This window comes from Haemaphysalis longicornis, unplaced genomic scaffold, assembly GCF_048455015.1.
Source record: "Haemaphysalis longicornis isolate Haplotype H1 unplaced genomic scaffold, Haemaphysalis longicornis Haplotype H1 scaffold_8, whole genome shotgun sequence".
NCBI classification, from domain to species: Eukaryota; Metazoa; Arthropoda; class Arachnida; order Ixodida; family Ixodidae; genus Haemaphysalis; species Haemaphysalis longicornis.
In genome coordinates this window covers 186906395-186922109 of record NW_027526445.1, presented here as the reverse complement: position 1 = coordinate 186922109, position 15715 = coordinate 186906395, and the positions used below count along the sequence as shown (strand labels likewise).

Genomic DNA, 15715 nt, shown 5'->3' with positions numbered 1-15715 from the left:
CGCTCGTCGGCAGCCGCTAGCTAGCCCTCCGATCCGCGAGGCAGGCCTCTCCTGCGAGATGCACGCGGCGGTCATTTCGACCGAGCGAGGCGGATCCCGGGCGCGCGGGCTTTTTCTATCGGGAAAACGAGCCGGGAATATTGCCGGCTTTACCGGGGACTCCAAACACATTCAGCATTCGCGCCGGCCTCCGCTCATGAATCTTCCCTCCGCGCCGCCTTGCAACTCGGAGGGTCGCAGAAGAAGCCACGGATTGTTTCTTCCGCTGGCACCGGGGAATAATAAGGCCGGCTCTTCCGCCACTCGTGCGCTTCTGTTCCTTCCCTCCTGAACAGATTTTCCTTTTTTTTTTTTTTTTCCAAAGGGACTTAAGTCGGCCTGGGGCGTGAGGTCCACCACGAAGGGCGTAAAAAACTGTGGTTGATTTCTCTGTCATAGGAATCAGCAAAATACGAAAGAGAAATCTCCAGCTGAGCATGATTTGCGGGTCGGCGGCTGTCTTGTCCTGCTGGCGGGTCGCTTCGGCAAAGGTGTACTGGCGTCATTTCCGTGACGGATATGACGTCAGTGAAATCTTGGTGTACCCCGGCATAAAACACGCCGGTGTTAAAGTATAAAACCTGAAAATGAACAACCCCAAGTACAACGTACTCTTAAAGTATAAAGGTTGCTTCCCCGCAAGAAGACCCTGTCTGCAGGGGTGCACCCCTTACAGGCTATACTTTCTGCGTGTACTGGCGTCACTCCCGTGACGGATATGACGTAAGCGAAATCTTGGTTTATCCGGGATTAAAACACTTCCGTGTTAAAACGCGCTGGCTCGGAGCAGCCATTGACTCTCGATCTTCGTGAATCGTTCTCTGACGATGGCGGTTTCTCTGCCGCGTCGGATTCTCGGGAGAATCTCCGGAACACCACGACGCTCTCGCCTGACACTATGTATGTGACTGATCAGACGCCCCTCAGGTTGGCAATTCTACTGGAGAGTAGCTTGGGTGCGTGCGGCACGTTTCGTCGAACACAAGACAACGCTGACCAACGATTTACCGCACTGGTATGCGAACAGGTGGAGATGGGCAGGCAAAACGGAAAGCTAACTGCAGTCCACGAGCGAGCCTTCTTCATAGAATGGGCCCGTACACCATTGCCCCTTGTTAATAGGTGACCGGAAGAAGCGCAAAGGCTCACGGGTGCCTCTCTGCTCCCGCAACTTCCGGTTCGAAAGCTATCCTGCCTCCCGTACGCCGGCGGCTTTCAGGCGCGTGTTTCCGTGTTGTTTATCTGTCCTTACCGAGAAAAACAAATACTCATCGATCGCGCATTCAATGAATACCAACGATTAATTCTTCTAGGGGTTTCTCTGAAAGGTAAGAACTTTGTGACAAATTAACAACACGCACGCACGCGCGTGAAAGGCGCCGGCGTGCGGGAGGCAGGATAGCTTTCGAACCGGAAGTGGCGGGAGCAGACGACGCCCCCGTGAGCCTTTGCGCTTTTTCCGGTCACCTATTAACAAGGGGGCAATGGTGTTGGCGAAAAAGGTGTGCTTTTTAAACATACAAGCGATGACGTACATACACGTTATTGACCATTTTGAAGGCGATTGCAGAGGACGTATATGTACGTCTGTGACCCTGAAAGGGTTAGCGACCAACGGTTAGCTTGCCTCTGCATTACGTGCCCTGACCACACCCATTTCTTCTTCTTAATTTCTACTAATATGTCCTTAACACGCGTTTGTTCCCTGACCCACTCCACTCTCTTCTTTTCCCTTAATGTTACACCTATCATCTTCCGTTCCATTGCGCGCTGAGTCGTCCTCAATTTAAGTTGAACCCTCTTAGTGGGCCTCCAAGTTTCTGCCCCGTAGGTGAGTACCGGTAAGACGCAGCTGTCATACATTTTCTTCTATAGTGTGTGTTTATATATATATATATATATATATATATATATATATATATATATATATATATATATATATATATATATATATATATATATATATATATATATATATATATATATATATATATATATATATATATATATATATATATATAACACAGAAATAAGATTTGGCAGTCAAGAAAACCTCGGAAAGCAAAGGGGAGGATGTGGTAGGTCATTGAAACAGACAAAGAATTTGGAAAGATAGAAATAAAGTGGAGAAAAAATGCCCGCCAGGTGGGATCCGAACCCACGACTTCCAGAATACCGGTCTGGTGCGATAACCACTACGCTACCGGGGGGGGGGGGGGGGGGCGATATTCCCCTCCACTTTCTGGGGTATTTATGCTTAGGCATTTTTTTTTTGTTTCCTGTGCTTGGGGGTGGTAGCCAGCGCCACTCGGACTACTCGGGGTCAAGGGGACCTTCTTTTTAACCCCGGGCCGTGACTCGACTGTCTACGACTTGTCGAGAGTGGTCGACCGGCGTTGAACCCTCTTAAGCTTCCTATGGCACCAAGACTGCCAGAACAGTTTTTTCTCCACTTTCTTTCTTTCTTTCCAAATTCTTTATCTGTTTCAATGACCTACTACATCCTCCCCTTTGCTTTCCGAGGTTTTCTTGACTGCCAACTCTTATTTCTGTGTTATTTTCAACGAGCCCCTCATTTCCTATTCTGATTCCCTACATGCATAGCGAACGGCGGACGGCAGTGGCTCCTGTAAGAGCTGACGTATCAATTCATCAACCTCGCGCCCGAACAACCTGCATAAATGGGGCACCAACTATTGCGCGCGGCCTTCAAACGGCCGTGGTTCCGCGCCCCGAATGTGAACGGTGCGGATAATGGGTTATTTTTGCAGCCGCAAGAACGCGCACACGCACACGCGGACCCAATACACACCGGAGGCGTACGCGCACGTGGAAGATGCTGCGTTTGTTCGTGCAGATATTTTTATATTTTTGGGCCCTTCGTAAAAGACGCCATTTTCCGGTAAGAGCAAACATTTTATTACCGGGAACGTCCACCGGTTGGGTTGAAACTGGTGGTTTCTTGCCGGACCCTTCAACGACACGCGCGAAGCGTAGAAAAATAGCCATGTACGGCGAGAAAAAAAAAGTTCGCGGCGTGTACGTTACGCGGGGATCTATAGCCGAAGAAGCGGTTGTCTATAGATTCCGCTGCGTTATTAATGGACGCTTTGTTTTGGGCGAACGGCCGCCGTTACGGCCGAGAGCGGAATCAATTTGCCGCCCCTACGGAGGCCCACCGTGCAGCGTCGGTAGACACACACACACGCACGCGGGGCCCACCGCTTGGCCAACCTTTGCCCCGATCTCGTTACAAGTAGTCTCGTTACCAGAAAACCCCGGGTCACCAGCAGCGTATCGACGTATCGATAAGGGGAGACCGCGGGTGCGCGCTTCCAACGTACCGGCGCACTTGGAAAACGGCTCGCGCTTCTCATCTTTTTTTATTGTCCCGCCGCATCGGGTCCAACTCTGTTCGCGGCATTTCGTTCTTTTCCAAGTGTCGCGGGAAAACGGGCCGAAAGCGGCGACAAATTTCTCTCCGCACGGGAGCGCGGGAACGCGAGCGAAGTGGGAGCGCGAAGGGTGAAATGGCGTTCGTCGTCGTCGTCGTCGGTTTGATCGATGCCGAAACAAGAACCCATCGCGCCTCAAAACAAACGCCCCGCGCGCAACGACACGACGGAGAGGGAAGGGCGAGGTTGACCGCGGGAGCAGAGGGGGAGGACCGCGATAAGGCCGCGACACCAGCCGAGAGTGCGCGCTTATCTGGCGCCAAAAACGCAGCAACGCGTCAATACCGCCCGGGGTAGGTAGAGAGATCTGAGGGCTTGCTCGCTCGCTGGCACACGCAATCCCAAAGAAGAGCGAGGGCGGAAAACAATCGCCGAGGTTAGCACAAAGGGCGGACGGCGGCGAAGAAAAAGTGTCCCTTCGACCCAGCTGCCACGCGCAATGCCCGCCACTTGTCTTCCCGCCCCGCGGCCGCAGCTGCGCCCCGACACCGTCAAAGCTCGCCGCCGCCCCTACCCGTGCGCGCGTTCTCTCTCAGCCTCGGCCGAATCCGCAATCAGCCCCTTCCAGCAGCAGCACGACGAAGATCAACAAACACAAACCGCGTCGTTCCCGGATGCTGCTGCGGTCGGGGGACAACGCGCGGAAGGGCACCCCGTTGACTTTTTCTTGCGTCGTCCCGCGAGGAAAAGTGCACTTAGCTCCCGCCGAGGCGAACGAGCAACGAAAGCAACGGGAGAGACAAGCAGGCTGCCAGCAGTCGCCACGCAAACGACGTTCGGGAGGCACAATTTTTTCCTTCCTTCTGCGCCGCGGGTGAAGAGCGGGAGCAGGACGACTCCTTCCCCGCAGCAACAACTCCGGGGACCAAAAGGAACGGTAGCGCAGCGACAGCCGCGCACGACACGTTGTACCGTACGTGTGCGGGAAGGCGGGAAGAAGAAACAAGGAACGACCTCGCACGGTGGACTAAGTTAGGAAGGAAACGCGGCCAGCGCGGCGAAACCGCGAATGAAGCCTCGACGAACGAGCCCCACTGTGAAATGAGGGTCGTTCTTCCTTGCTGCCTCTCCTCTGACACGCACCGCACGGTTCCTTCCCGTCGGCTGTTTCTCATCTCTTTCCCCCTGGCCAACAACCTCCCCGGGCCGCACAGTTTTGCGGACGACGTAGAACTCGGACGCCGCGGCAATGTCGAAGAGAGGACACCGCCTAGATATCACGCGTGCACCTTACAGAAACAGGAACAAAACGTTCTTTGCCCAACCTAGACAACTGCCTAAAGAGTTTTTTTTTTTTTTTTGTATATACTGTTACTGCCGCTCCGCTTTCGTCCCTCGCTTTTCGGCAGAAACGTGTCTACCCGGCGCTGGATATCTCGACTTTGCCTTTATAAGCGATTTTTCGAGGCAAAGTTCTACTACGCTACATTTTTCGATGTCATTCATCGCTTGCTCGGAGCTTCGCCCGCTGTGGTATCACGTGACCGAGGGAGGGTGAAACGGCCGCTTGGCCGGCGCCTTATCGCCCAGCGGCGGCTGGGCCGTCTGTGCGTGTGGTTCAGCGTAAGCGAACCACGTGACTAGGCGAGAGTTTCTAAAGGCTGCCTAGCCGGCGCTTGGTCCCTCAGTCGCGCCAAAGATGGCGCGCCAACTGGGCTTTCTGCGTGCCCGATCACCACAAGGGAAAGTACGAATCCGATCTACCAGTAGATATAGCTCGACAACGGGCTGCGACATCTCAAGCAAAGGCAAATTCTCAGTCTTTGCTTCTGCTCGTGATGACTAGATTGATAAGTGTTAAACCTGGACCACATTTTTCACTCTCCCCCCGAAGAAACCAGATAACGGCGCAAGAGCACCGAATCTCCAGTTTTTGTCACCGAAAAGCCGTGCGTCTAGCTGCCACGGGCTCTGATCAAAACTTTTCAACGCTCATTGTTTATCATCTTCACCGCACGTTATTTGTGCGAAAACACAATTACCAACATCAAGAATGACACTAAAACTGTTTATCTACAATAACCCCTCCCCACCACCCCAATTTGTTATTCATTGTTGCCAAACTGTTGCTGTATGCTACACCCCTCCCGGGGTCTTTGAGGTAGTAATAAACGAATGAAATAAATATTTAGGATTGGGTTCGAATCATGATTCCATGTTCGACTTTCTGATGCCCAAATTTACAAGCCAATCGCACAAACAAGATTGTGCGACGCCACAGTGACGTTGCCGAAAAGCAGCTGCGGAGTCGCCACTGCCTCGTAAGTTTTCTTTAATATCTCGATCGTTATGAAGCATTCCGAGAGGGTATACCCCATCAGCCTGTTTATATCCGCTGCAGCGACAAGGCCTCTTTTATAGCCTTCCGACCCCCGTCCCGTGCTGCGTCGCACGGATCCAGTCTGTGGTCGCGAATTTCTCCATCCCTTCATCGAGTTATCCGCCTCTTGCCCGCACTTCCAACCCCGTCCCTCGGAAGCCGTTCTGTTACTCCGGCGATTCACCTTTCGCCAGATCTCTGAGCGAGGATGTCTTACACAAAAGTTCGACCCTTAATTCATGGCGACACTTCTTTTGCTACGCTACAGACCTAATAAAATTTCAACAAACTTAACTCTAGAGGATGCCTCATCGCCGGTTGCAGTGCTCTAACGCGTGACTCGGTACTTGCAGATACAGCGGCGCAACAGTTAACAATACCGACAAGAAAGAAAGAAAGAAAGAAAGAAAGAAAGAAAGAAAGAAAGAAAGAAAAAAAGAAAGAAAGAAAGAAAGAAACTTTCCCCATGAGAATCAATCCCTTCGAATGTGAGACGGAGGAGGTCATCCTCCAACAAGACCCTCCGCGAAAGGAGACGTGGCGACGACGGGTCGTACACGACGACGACGTAGTCGTGCAGGTCGTAAATACGCGGCGCGTCAACTGCACTCGCGCGACTCCCTGCAAGCCTTGCCCCCGGCCGCCCCACCCCGGTTTGTTTATTTGGTGCGAGTTATGGCGCACAAAGACGACCGGCGTCGACGGGAGGAAGCGAAAAATGAGAGTCGCGCACGGCCGCTACTTTTACTTCTGGCGCGTTCGCTGGGAGCGTCTGCGGCCGCGTTATGAGTTAGAGCCCCTTAGACCAGGGCGAAAGTTCCTGCACGCACGGTACAAGGGAAAACTTTTCTCGGTTTGGCAAATTTCGACGAGACGGAGTCACAATTTCTGCCGCATGACGTCATGACTGCGAATTTCCTAATTACGTCCCTCCATCGAGTTAATGGCCTTGCCCTTCAGCGCAGGACAGGAGCGGGTGGAGGTCAGGGTGAGAGGTCTTTGTCCTGCAGAGGACTTAAATAAGCTGATAATGATGACGTCATAACTGTCAACTCGGACCTGATGTCACCGAGAATTGGAGCGCGGTTCGCATATGCGTAAAGCGGGCATGTCAGCACTCGTCGCAAAAAATGGGATGAGAGGAGCTGCGCGTAGTTATAAAAAGCTTCTCGTTATGTTTCTTCAGTACGTAGTCGCCTGCGCAGACCATAGCTGAGCTACGTGAAGTCCACCCTCACTGATGCGTACCATGGATGAAGGCTATTTATTCTTGGATGGTCAAATTCAAACCTGGACACACATCAGCTCGGGATTAGGCGCCACCTTGAGGTCACCGTTCCGGACGTCGCGGAAGAGAAGAAAAAAAAAAAACGTTAACGGCACTGCCCACCGCACGACAGTGACGAGACTGCCGATACTGTAAGCATCGCAACTGAAAAGAGTGCACGAAGAATCGCACACGAAACAAAAAGAAAAAGAATTGTGCGCGCGGTGGGCGTCGCAATTGTTCACTGCGGCCAAAAGGCGCACACCTCATCCAGAGAGCGCTCCGTTCCATACATCGAGCACGATAACGGCGAAATTGTAGGAATTGGGGCTTTGATTGGTTCATCAGCCCCCATAATTCTCATGATTCGGCCAGTGCGAGTTCTTATTAGGCGGCTTAAGTACCCCATTGTGCTAAGAACCGGTGTTGTCTTTGCAGTTTATTGTTGGCACAGAAAATGGCCGCCGCCCCAAAGAGCAAGCACAAATTAAACCCCTTTCCACCGCGTGCGAAATCTGCTGAAGCAGCGGAGCTGTGGTTCTCTTGCGTCGGCTCGAACGTCGACAGACGCTCGCCCAAGAACGGCAGCGCTGTCGCCGCGCAAACTCTACGATTTGGGTAAAGGAACCCGCAGCTACACGTCATCGGCGGAAGGGAGAAACCCGCCCCTGCTAGAGTTCCTGTATATGCTGCCTACGGGAGCAGAGTTGCGCCTTTGATTTCCATTCGCCGCTCACGACCCTATTCGCTGATCGCCGTCACGTGCACAAAAAGCATCCACGCACCGCAGCGAAGCCGGCGATGCGGCTGCAACGCCGCTGCTGCCCTCTGCTGTCGGCGTCTTTCGTACATTTGCGCCGCTGCCATGCCGCATCGTAGTTCGCAGCGCGAGAGCGACAAGCCGCAACACGGTAGTACATGAAGAGTAACTTTTTTGCACAACTTCAGTACGCGGTCAAGCCGACAGCCCTGAAGGCCTAGAATTTGTTTTGGTCTTCCATTTTCGCTGTTGTCGGTTATTAGCAGCTGACTGTTCCTTTTGTTCGAATGCTTACATGAGAAGCTGACGCCTAGCTCTATTTTGCACAGCCATATCTTCCCGATATTCGGATATGCGTTATAGGAAAACTGCACTCAAGAGGAGGAGGAGGAGTAAGGGGAGGAGGGGAAAACTTTGTTTAACAATTAAATCGATCTGGTTAGTGGGCCGGGTCCTCAGTCCAGGACAAGAGAGTAACAGTAATTTTCTTCAAATCATAGAACGCCATCCCGAGTAGAATAGGATTTGTTCTTCGCGCCTGGAAGGGTTGAAACACGCCGTGTGGCAAGAGAGAGACCTGCAATTTTTGAATACCCTTATACACTGCATGCTTCGCCCCTCCCCAGGCTAACCAGATCGATTTAATTGTTAAACAAAGTTTTCCCCTCCTCCCCTTACTCCTCGTCCTCCTCTTGAGTGCCGTTTTCCTATAACGCATATCCGAATATCGCATGGCTGTGCAAAATGTTCCGAAATATCCCTCCAGGTCTTAACAAACATATATGTGTTACTATAAATTTAACGAAGACGTGACTCGTTTTGGTTAGACGCCTGGTCACATCACTTTACGTTGTCAAGGCATGAAAGTTTGCCGGCATGCACTATAAACTGCAAAAACTGTAGGTTGAGTTCCAAATAACCCAGTGTGTATATACGCGCGTGCTGATTCTATACCAGGCATCTAACCAGTATGGAGGTTTATTGAGCAAAACGAGTCACGTCTCCGTTAAATTTATAGTAACACATATTTGTTTGTTAAGACCTGGAGGGACATTTCGGAACATTTTGCACAGCCATATCATCCCGATATTAGGATATGCGTTATAGGAAAACACCCCTAATAATAAAGCAAAGCGCGCGTTACAAAAAAAAAAAAAAAAAAAAGCAGCGACGTCGGGGCGCGCTCACGCTCCCCTCGCGCGGTGCGCACGACTCCTTCAAGCCCGACGGTTGGCTTTCCAACGCTGCTTTGGATGCTCGGCGGTCAAGATGGCGGACCTATGCGCAACTCTGCTCCCGTAGGGAGCATATACAGGAACTCTAGCCCCTGCGAGACCACTGAGCCCTCTATCGGCGGGCCTGGGAACCGGTTTCTGCGAGGCCGCCGGCGGGTATGGGATCCTGCTCCCACCGCTGCGTGACGCACGACCGTCAGTAGACTAGCGACAAGGCTCTACTTACAACAGCTCCGCTATTAAAAACACGCATCACTCCACTTGAGAATTGAGCGCAGATATCCACAGTAGGAGCCGTGTGAATCATCACCGCGCTAACGTAGCGCGCGCTGCTAATTAACGGCAGAACAAGAGTTGGCCTGCATGTGGTGCGCACCAAGCGACCGGCGGACGTTACGGCACGTGAGTAGAACGGGTGTACGCCAACCACGGAAAACGCCGATTCCGCGGAAGCTGTCGCGTGAAGTGCAGCCAGTCCACGTGGCGAAGTAATACGACCAAAATACGAAGAAATGAAACCGAAGAAAGGAACACATACGCGACGAAGTACTCTGATAAACACCGTCTCATAGGAGTCGCTAAGCTTTCGCCTTCAAAGCACGTAAGCAGACCTAAACGAGCTATGAAAGCAAAATACATGTTCGGTTCATTAAAAAGGCTTTTTTATCCCGATAACATAACAGCAATTTTATCGCCAACTTGAAACAAATAATCGAGATTTTAACGAAAACATATTCAACAGCGGCGACTCCCCAGCAGGGTAGCCAGGTCATCAGAAGGAAAAGTCGCCGTCAAATAGACCCTTTGCAAAATGGCCCGACCGCTAGCGGAGGAGCAGTAAGCTATTCTGGCAACACTGTGCACCACCATCATGAAGGGGGCGAAAACAGCGAAAAGGCAACAACGACATAACAGCAAATGTCCGCCGCGGATTAATAATGGCATGCGCTTCTCGTAAAGTTGTTTTTTTCCCATCACTGGGTGGGAAAATACCCTTGGTTCTTTCCCTCGTTTGAAGAGCGGCATATTCTGGGCTTTCATTCGTCGAGGTAGTCGACTGAAAGACCGACGAGATCCTGCAATTTCAGCGTGGAATACCATCGTCTGGGATGACGAATAGATGCATATTTCTTTTTATTTTGTCAGACCATTTCTGTGAAAATGCTATTTTTCTATTTTCTTATTTTTGGTCTTTTTTTTCTAATTCTGTCCGACCAATCTCCTCCATTTACGCTATTATAACGATTACAGGCGTTACTTCCACCAAATCTGCATTTTTGTGGAAATACGGGGCGTTACAAGGTCCTGGCTGTGGGCGAGCTCACCAAACTTGAATGCTACGCATTAAAATGAAAGCTCCGCGAACAAGGTGTTTGGCCGCGTTTGCAAAAAAGGTACTTAACGTGCATTTCTTCGTACTTATTAAACAACCCTGGTAGTACCCCAGCGCCATCTGCGCCGGCATCGACTTAAAAAAAAACTACCCTCCTAATATGTTCTGAGGAGGGAAATATGGTATTGGGAAATTGTGAAACTTGATGCGGAGTCTCGAAAGAAATTGCCTACGTCGGCAGCTGCGCACGTCATATAGAGAGAGAGAGAGAAAGTGGGGAAAGGAAAATCGATGCGCGTCGAGCAGCCCGTTCCTTTCTTTGGACGTTCACAAATCGTTCATCGAATCGAAGAAATCAATATAGGGACCCCTTCTATCGGCCGTTCGCATTACTGATTGAAAAGTGTTGCGCCGACATCTCCGCAATTACATGCGACGGTGGGCGTGCAGGTCGCTTACCAGCGGTCGCAATGGCAATGGCCCCAATTAGCGGCGGCCCAAAATGATGCTTAGCTGCGCTATACCCGCTCTGAAGCTAAGTGCTCTCTTTCTTACACAATCAGCCGCGTCCGTGAATAAACCTGGAAAATGGCTTCGCTGCAGCATTTCCGTTAACAGCTGCCCTTACCTGAAAATGCCATATATGGATTTATATAAAAATTGCCATATATGGTCACATCAGACATTGGGCATATGTAGCCATATATGGCTGTGCCATATATGGATGGGTGCCATGCATAACCCTATATTCCCAATTCCTGATGTGGCCATATATGGGAGAGGCCATATATGGGTAAGCCATTATATGTTTACATAAAATTATATATGGCTACATATGGATCCAGCGTGCCCTCGTCACGCGAAGTCAACCACGCGAAGTCAAGCGGACATCACATATCGCTCGCGTCAGAAGGCGAGAATGAAGGCCAAAAATCTGGGTGCGTTCGACGAACGTTATGCGGCACTGCGCTGCAGTACCGGAAACGCGACAAGAGCGCTTCTGTTCGTCCTAATTAACCATCAACATCGACGCAGTCTTCAGATGCAGGAACGCACTTGATAGTTGCCGTTACGTTCGTCCCCAAGCGTTGCTCCTGCCTACCTCCACTTCTCACGCAGGCATCTTCCACACGAGTCCCGTCGTGGCCTGCCAAACTATTCCCCTCCGTTCACCCAAGCCTGTCATTTCGGCAGGAGACACAAGAGATGGTTGCGCCGCCAACATAAATATCACCAGGGTGCGCGCGTTTGGAAAGCACCGGGCACACACCGTCGCTTGCCTGATCTCTCCGTCCCCCTACCAGGGGTTCCAAGAACATGTTGCCCAAAACGGAACACGAAACGGCGCAGCCATGGAGACGAAATCGCATCGCGCTTTTACGGGCGAAACACATCAGCGATAAAGGACGCGTCTGCGCGCGCGTCTCCCGCTTCGGGAACCGGTTTGGCGGCCAGAAGAACCCGGAGCGGCCACCCACTCCTGCGCGCGTCCAATCCGCTAGATATTCTGCCGCGCAGCGTTGGAAACGGGGGACACATGTGCGGATAGCGACGCGTTCCCGCGCAACGTTTTTCCCGCGCGCGTTTTCCCCCTCTCCCAAACCGGTCCTGTAGCCTTCATGCGTGCTCCTGGCGGCCGCCGCCGGACCGGTTTCCAGAGTGCGAATGCGCGTCCCTCTCCGCTCATGTCCCCCGCTCACGTGCCTGCCGCTTTTTACTCGTCCGTTCCCTTCGAGTCGGAGGGACCAAGCCGCTCTAGCTCGCCCCCTTCACGGGATCTCGCAGGGCGGCGAAACCGAAAACAAGGCGAGATAAACAAAGGGGCGTCACGTTGGTCGCCAGCAGAAGAGAAAGACTCTAATGTCGGAGGCGCGTGTCAAACTGCCGGCGGACGCGGAGGCCTGTCCCTCCTCCTTCGCCAGTGGTTTGTCCCACTCTACTCGGCCGAGGGGGGAACGTGCCCGGGGAGTCGATGGCCGCTTGCGAGCCAATTTGGCGAATGAAGCGGCGCTCCCTTAATCGGCTCGTTTGGGCAGAACGCGGCGACGACGTGCACCGAGCACGAGAGGCGCGTCACTCTGCGCGGATTACAGCAAGAGCTGGCTGTCCGTCTAACGGCGGCTGCCAGAGCTCGCTTCATTGTCGCCGTCCATCCGCGAGAAACGAGAAGAGCGAGTGCGAGAGGGGGAAGATGGCCAGATTGCGTTGTTCACATCAAGGGCGATCACAACTCGGTGAGCCCTCTTGGTCTTGGGGCGTAAACTACTTTCTAGACGCCGCATATCCTGAACGTGCACATCACGGTGATATCAGTGATTAGAAGGCAGTACTAACGACGTTGGAGTAATTTAGACGCGCTGCCATTACCACCCCGTATAGAAAGAAGCCACTGGCGTTGCACAAACATCTATATGTTGGTAGAAAGCTATCGCTGAACTCGTGCACACTTCGCGACATTTGTGGCTCATCATTACTCTCATATCTTTTTTTTTTTCTTTTCTTTGCCAAACTGCGAGCGAGGGTACGCCACGGCTAGGCTTACCGAAACTTTGTACAGCCCGAAGGTATACGAGACGCTCAGTAACACTAAAATGAACGCGGCGCTATGCAGCAACTGGGTGCACAAAGCGCTTTCAGTGCACCGTAAGCCATGCTTCCTGCGGGCAGCGTTCTCCCTACAATAGTGCGGAAGCTGCGGAGGAACGAAATAGGAATCAGTCGCTGATACCAGTCCACTACAGTAAAAATTCCCCGCATTTCCCCGAGGGGAAGAATGTGAAAGTGCGAATGCACGAGTTGAATTTGCGCGGTTCGGTAATGTTCGCGAAAGAGAGATCACACACACACACACAACTACAAAGAAAGAAAGATGCATTTATTCACAGACACCTATTTGTGTTGTCGTTGTACTTGATTGCTAGAGCGGATCTCAGCTTTGAAATTTCGTGTCAGTACTCCTTTAAGCGGGTGCATTAGCCCTTCTCACGCCCGATTCCTGGCCAATCCCCCACGTGGGTATGTGCCATGTCAGCGGCCAGGCAGCGCGCACCCATCTCCCCCCGTTGCTAAGGAAGACGGGGAGCGCGCGCACCCGCAGCTGTTGCTATGCGGACTACGGCGGCGGACGATTCAGGCTCGCTTAAGAAGTGCATTCGCACTTATTCCTGGCCAATCCCCCACGTGGGTATGTGCCATGTCAGCGGCCAGGCAGCGCGCGCCCATCTCCCCCCCGTTGCTAAGGAAGACGAGGAGCGCGCGCACCCGCAGCTGTTGCTATGCGGACGGCGGCGGACGATTCAGGCTCGCTTAAGAAGTGCATTCGCACTTAAAATCCCAGGCTGCAAAGGATACGAATATCATCGCTGCAGCTATCGCACCTAACTTGTTCACTGAATAATCAAACTAAATTTCGTCGCTTATTCGCGGAATCTTCTGCCCAAATATCTATTGGGATGATGTATTAGGGGCTGCGGCTGTTGGCGTCTCCTGTCATCGTCGTCGTAATCGTCGTCTCATGTAGTCACGGTACTAAAATACCAAGAAACTCGTTTACGCCTCGCGCTGAAACGTAACGCGTACTAAAAAAAAACGACGGGACACTCATTTACGCCTCGCGCCGGAACGCTTGGTAACGCGTTCTAAAAGAACACCGAAACACTCGTTTACGCCTCGCGCTCGAACGCTTCGTGCTTCAAAGACAAGAGACTTTTACAGCAAAGCTGTGTATCTCTACCCCCTCAACAGTTTCATCTCCGTTGGCAAAAACGCCAACGCGCCAAAAAATACACCTATACACTGCATACTTCGCCCTTCCCCAGGTTTCACGTTAGTGCAGAAGGCCCGGGATTTATTTATTTTTTAATGCACACACCGACAGTAAATCCGAGCTTGTTTACGTAACTGCACTTCGTTTGTAGAGTTAAGCTGCCCGTATCACGTCTCCAGCTTCGCCACGTGTCCACCACCATTTATTCGCAATCGGCAGAAGGTGCTGAAGAAGCCCGAGAGGTGCGCATACCGACAACTTTACAACGCGCCTTGTGTTAGTTGCGAGTCTGCCGGTAATGTGGCAACGGAAAAAAAGGCACCGGCGGAGCAGACAAGACGGTAAGAAGACGGGAAGAGAGGGTGCGCCTCACCTGCAGCGCGGTGAGCACGATCTTGTCGACGGACGAGAAGTACGTCTCCCACAGCAGCTGGCTGCGCTGCCGCATGGCGTGCACCAGGCGACGGGGCATCGAGCGAAGAGTGTCCGGCACCTGCAGCCGCGCCAAGGAATGATGATGGTTGGATGAGTGTATTGACTGCTCTGGGGGCGAGCACTTCTGTGCGACCCCCCCCCCCCCCCTCCATCTAACAACGGCGAGGGGGACGCCGGCTATTGGTCGCGTGTTACCCCCCTCTCGTACTGCTACCCGCCCCTTAAACAAACGTCACTACAACAACCGTCACCTGTACGCCGTTAGGCATGCACAGGTCATTCGTCCCCTGCAGGTGTGAAACTGCGTGGGCCTCCGAGGCCATCGTGCAGCCCATCGGCCCTCCTGGGCTAGTTCCTATGAGGAGTGGACACGCCCAACAAGCCGCACAACAGATACTTCGGCATCCCTATTGAAGTTTGTACGTAAAGCCTCCACGAGGGGTAGCCCACTGTCTGCGTTCACCGAATTAACCCCCCTTTCCCCCGTACGGCCTGGCGCCAAATCCCTCGCAGTTAATGTTACCCCTCAGTCCGTCTGTATAAGGAACGGCTCAAAGTGAGGTATAGGCACGGTACTCTATAGGCCTTGACTAGCATATAGAAAGAATCAGGCAAAACTATCCCTCCCCCCTCCCGTCCTCCCGCAAGAGGAGACTACCACTGCGTACCTGCAGCAGCAGTCTCTCGTCGGCGCGCAGGGCGGCCCCGTGCCAGCGCAGCACCTCGGCGAAGGGCAGCTCCCAGCCGTTGGCCAGCACCACGGGCACGCAGCCCGCCTGCAGGGCCTCCAGGAAGCGGAACGAGCCCAGGCGGCGGCCCCGCGGCACCATGCACCACGTGGCGTTCTCCATCAGCGAGCCGTAGTCGTACCTGCGGGGGACAGACAGCACATTGTTCCGACCGTCCGTGTGTTGCGTTATTAAAGCGAATTTTTCCATGCCTCCCCGATGGAGCCGAAAATAGGAAACGCTCTGCAGGAAAGCCAACTTCACACAACAGGTTTCACAAAACGATGATGAGGATGATAAGAGAAAGCACATCAAGCGTCCAAAGAAGAAGAAAAGAAACACTCCCCGCGGTCGGAATAGAACCCGGTTCCTTCTCG

The 15715-nt window shown here is 52.5% G+C and overlaps 1 protein-coding gene across 1 annotated transcript in view; it reads right to left on the bottom strand.

Moving 5' to 3' along the window:
* The window catches only part of Ttv (exostosin glycosyltransferase 1 ttv), a 157228-nt gene that overhangs the window by 30097 nt on the left and 111416 nt on the right, over positions 1-15715 (bottom strand). The window contains exons 2-3 of the mRNA XM_077681185.1: positions 15279-15480; positions 14549-14668 (exon numbers count right to left, since the gene is read on the bottom strand). Of these exons, the coding sequence (XP_077537311.1) occupies positions 14549-14668; positions 15279-15480 (322 nt within the window). The remainder of the gene's footprint in view (positions 1-14548; positions 14669-15278; positions 15481-15715) is intronic.